General features: G+C 30.0%; 1 protein-coding gene across 1 annotated transcript; it reads left to right on the top strand.

The window, feature by feature from the left end:
* Window positions 1-1,899: 1,899 nt before the first annotated feature.
* Window positions 1,900-2,522, top strand: LOC119675119. Its single transcript, XM_038086305.1, has one exon. It carries the CDS (start codon window positions 1,999-2,001, stop codon window positions 2,437-2,439), a length of 441 nt encoding a protein of 146 aa, XP_037942233.1. The 5' UTR covers window positions 1,900-1,998; the 3' UTR covers window positions 2,440-2,522.
* Window positions 2,523-3,480: the final 958 nt, after the last annotated feature.

The following is a 3,480-nucleotide window of genomic DNA, read 5'->3' as shown; positions in this document are numbered from 1 at the left end:
AAGAAACAAAGGCTAGACACATCACAAGTAGACTAAAGAATTGTAAATATATCCAATTATCCAATTAACTGAACTATACATATTAGAAAAATACTCTAATACAATGAAATCACATCTTACATCACACCATACATCTGATACATGGAGCAGTTTAATGTATATAATCTTACATCTTTATTATTGACGCTCTATGCTCCATTTAGGAGAAAAGAAATATATATCTCGCATAAATCATGCAACTTGCGATATGGGGTCATCGTATAAAATTTTAATATTTTCTGAATATGTATTCAGAAAGGAATATAGTACTACAACTAAGCCTAATTTTTAATAACACCCAACCAATCCAAAATATTGAGAAGATACTCATAGCACCACGTTAAGAGTACAAACATAAGGACAGTTGAAACAGACTTATACAAACTTCACAGATTAAATACATCCAAATAATACTTGTGATGGAATGTCATTCAAAATAAAGCGTTGATAGTATAAGTGCGAAATCGTGATAGATATGAATATTTTTTAAGGGCTTTATGGTTCAGTTAGAGTTTAAGTATATTTATGACTGGATACTGTCAATAGTATTAAATTAAAAGTACATGCCCTTGATAAGTGTAAATGAAAACAATTTGCGATTGTAGATCTCTAGATCTTTCACTTAAGACTTTAAGACTTAAAGTATATAAATAACGCAGACAAAGTAATTTCGTGAGGATTCTACACTCCATTGTGAGCTAAAGAAAATTAGAGCAAGAGAACATTATATCAGGATAGCACAGAAAGTGTTCTAGAGATGCTCTAAGATTTAAAGTACATAGATAAGATTATATTTAATGTATAACGTAGTGTGTTGAATATGAAGCCTCAACACCGGGACAGACAATGTAATTTCATAAGGATTCTCCACTACATTAAGAGCTTAAGGAAAATTAAAGCTAAAGTGCTCTAACCAGTATAGTATGGAACCAGGGTTCTAATGGCTTTGTACTCAGTTTAAAGTTAAAATGGTTAAAGTCCGTTATATCGTCAATAGTAGAAGACTAAAAATTAGTATGCTTGATTATAATACTTAGAGATGATTTGTTTAACTCCATTTTCTCATTTACTATGAGCTAAAAGGTTTCTGGGCTGATGTGTCAACATATGTAGCGTGTTTGAAAATCACACAAAACCGACTGTTTACTCTTCAAATTAAAATTAATACTTTAGGATTAACAATATTTTCTGCTAATTAATTCAAAAACATTTGCCAGGTTTTTTCTTCCGCGCTCGTGCCTAATTGAAATTATTTTAATAAACATCCAAATTATCTACGATATACATAATTTGGCAAAATTTAGCATAAAATTAGTTGCTTAATTGAAAAATGTATACCCGTGAAAAAGCAAAACATTGTTTTTTGTTGTTGTTTTTTCAGTGACGATTTGTTATCACTGCTAAATTGTTCAAGAGTTTTTGTGTTGTAAAAACATTAAAATTACAAATTTATTTTCGATACGCGAACAATTATAATTTGGCAATATTTTTCATGTGATTTTTGCTAAGCACCTTCAGGCTTTGGCTAATTGAAAATAAATTGAAATCACAAATCTGATTTTTAATTACTTTAACTAATTTCAGATTCCAATTTTTTAATATTTGACAATAATATTTATAATACATATAAGAATAAATCACATTTATTTGAATCGAAAAGTTAGAATTATTATTAGAATTAATTAATCGATTTAAAGTACCGAGTTAGACAAGACACACAAATGAATTTAAAAAAATTTTTTATTATCAAATTTGAACTATTCGTTCTCTTCTGTGGGATCAGAGTTTATCAGTTTCGTATGTGGTGTGTCTGAGAAATCAAGCACCGCTCATCAAATTTGATTTCACTTGAGACTCTACAATTAGTTAAAAACAATATTTCAAACAATAAAGTGTTGCTTATACATAAAAATAATTTATTTAATATAATATTAGTACTGTTTCGCGAACTTCATTATCATGTTGAAGATTTCCTTACTTGTACTCTGTCTGGCTGCATGTGCCTTTACAAGGGAGTTTAATTTATTCAACCGTTTCACGTCTACTACCACAACAACAACCGCTAAGCCTCGACTTCCATTATTCATCAACAACAACGTGCCTAAAGCAGATATTGGTTGCACCGTCAATTTCGAGTGCAAAAAGAAACTGAAGGTTGATCCACCACAACCCAAACCTTGCGTCAAGTATTGCGTGAAGAATATTGTTTGTCCAAATAATATTAAGATTCAGGGACAGCCGAACCAATGCGCACAACTCAATGAGGATTTGGTCAGACAGGAACTAATTGAGAGCCAACAAAGTGATAAAGTAGGTATTATGCAAGTTGCGATGATTGACTTCCCATGCCAACCGGGCTACTTGCCCGACAGCAGAGGACGCTGCCGTGAAGTCTGGTAAAATTGTGTAATGTGATTTGTGTTGGGTACTCAATTTATATATAAAATTAAATTTATTAATAAAATAAATAAAATCAAATCACAGCTATAATCTTTTCTTTTTTTGCTTAAATAATATATATGAATCTATTGAATATTTATATACGTCGCATGGCACGATTGAGCTTATCAGTATAATTTATAATATTTATTTTCCCCAATGCGATTTCGAAAGAATATTATAAAATAATTCATTAAACCAAAATGAGTTTTAATTTTTGTTTCATAAATTAAAAATCTAAACTAAACTTATTATGCACTAAATCATAAATTTAATTTAAAATAAAATTCTTCACTTAAATCAAAAATTAATGTGGTTGGCTTATAATACTAAAACTAAATCATACAAAATATTTATTTTTATTTAAAATTTTTATAAAATAAATTAAAATTAATTTTTAGAAATTTTTTTTATATTTTTCATACTTAAAACAGTTGTTGTTGTTATTTTAAAAATTAACTTCAAGTTGGAAGGGTAGAAAAGGATCTCACCTCATAGTTTTGCATATAAATTTATTGTCTAAACCCACAGACATTGCCTCAGGTTTTTGATTTGTTATACTACATATCTATATTCGCCTATCTGCTGGTATTGTTAAAAGTTATATCCAACATGTTATATTCGGTTTCGAGTTGGTTATTTCAAGAAGTTCCCGTTGGTATAAATTGCCTTCAGCGAAGAGAGATTAGTATTCGAATGTAAGTCGATTATTCCGAAAAAGTTGTAGGGAGTTTAAGTTTTATACTGCTAAGAGAGGTTAGTCTTCCGAAACGCGTAGGTTATTTCAAGAAGTATCAGTGCCATGTCACATATGTGTATAGTTAAACACTTGCTGTGACGGTGTCTATGTAAATTGAACAACCTAACGTACCAAAGTGGTTTCAGGAACCCTTTAGCGCTTAGAATGAGCTGAAATCGATTGAGTGTACTTTAGAAAGGCATACAATATAAGCAACTCAAGCGTAGAACGAAGCCGGCATTAATATTTGTTTATTATGTGTT

The sequence above is a fragment of the Teleopsis dalmanni genome, chromosome 2, assembly GCF_002237135.1.
Source record: "Teleopsis dalmanni isolate 2A chromosome 2, ASM223713v2, whole genome shotgun sequence".
NCBI lineage: Eukaryota > Metazoa > Arthropoda > Insecta > Diptera > Diopsidae > Teleopsis > Teleopsis dalmanni.
Note: the sequence above shows the minus strand (reverse complement) of the source record. Positions and strands in the feature narration are given on the sequence as shown.

Excerpts from the sequence above, each read along its gene's own strand:
- LOC119675119 (XM_038086305.1), top strand. The coding sequence starts at position 1,999 with ATGTTGAAGATTTCCTTACTTGTACTCTGTCTGGCTGCATGTGCCTTT.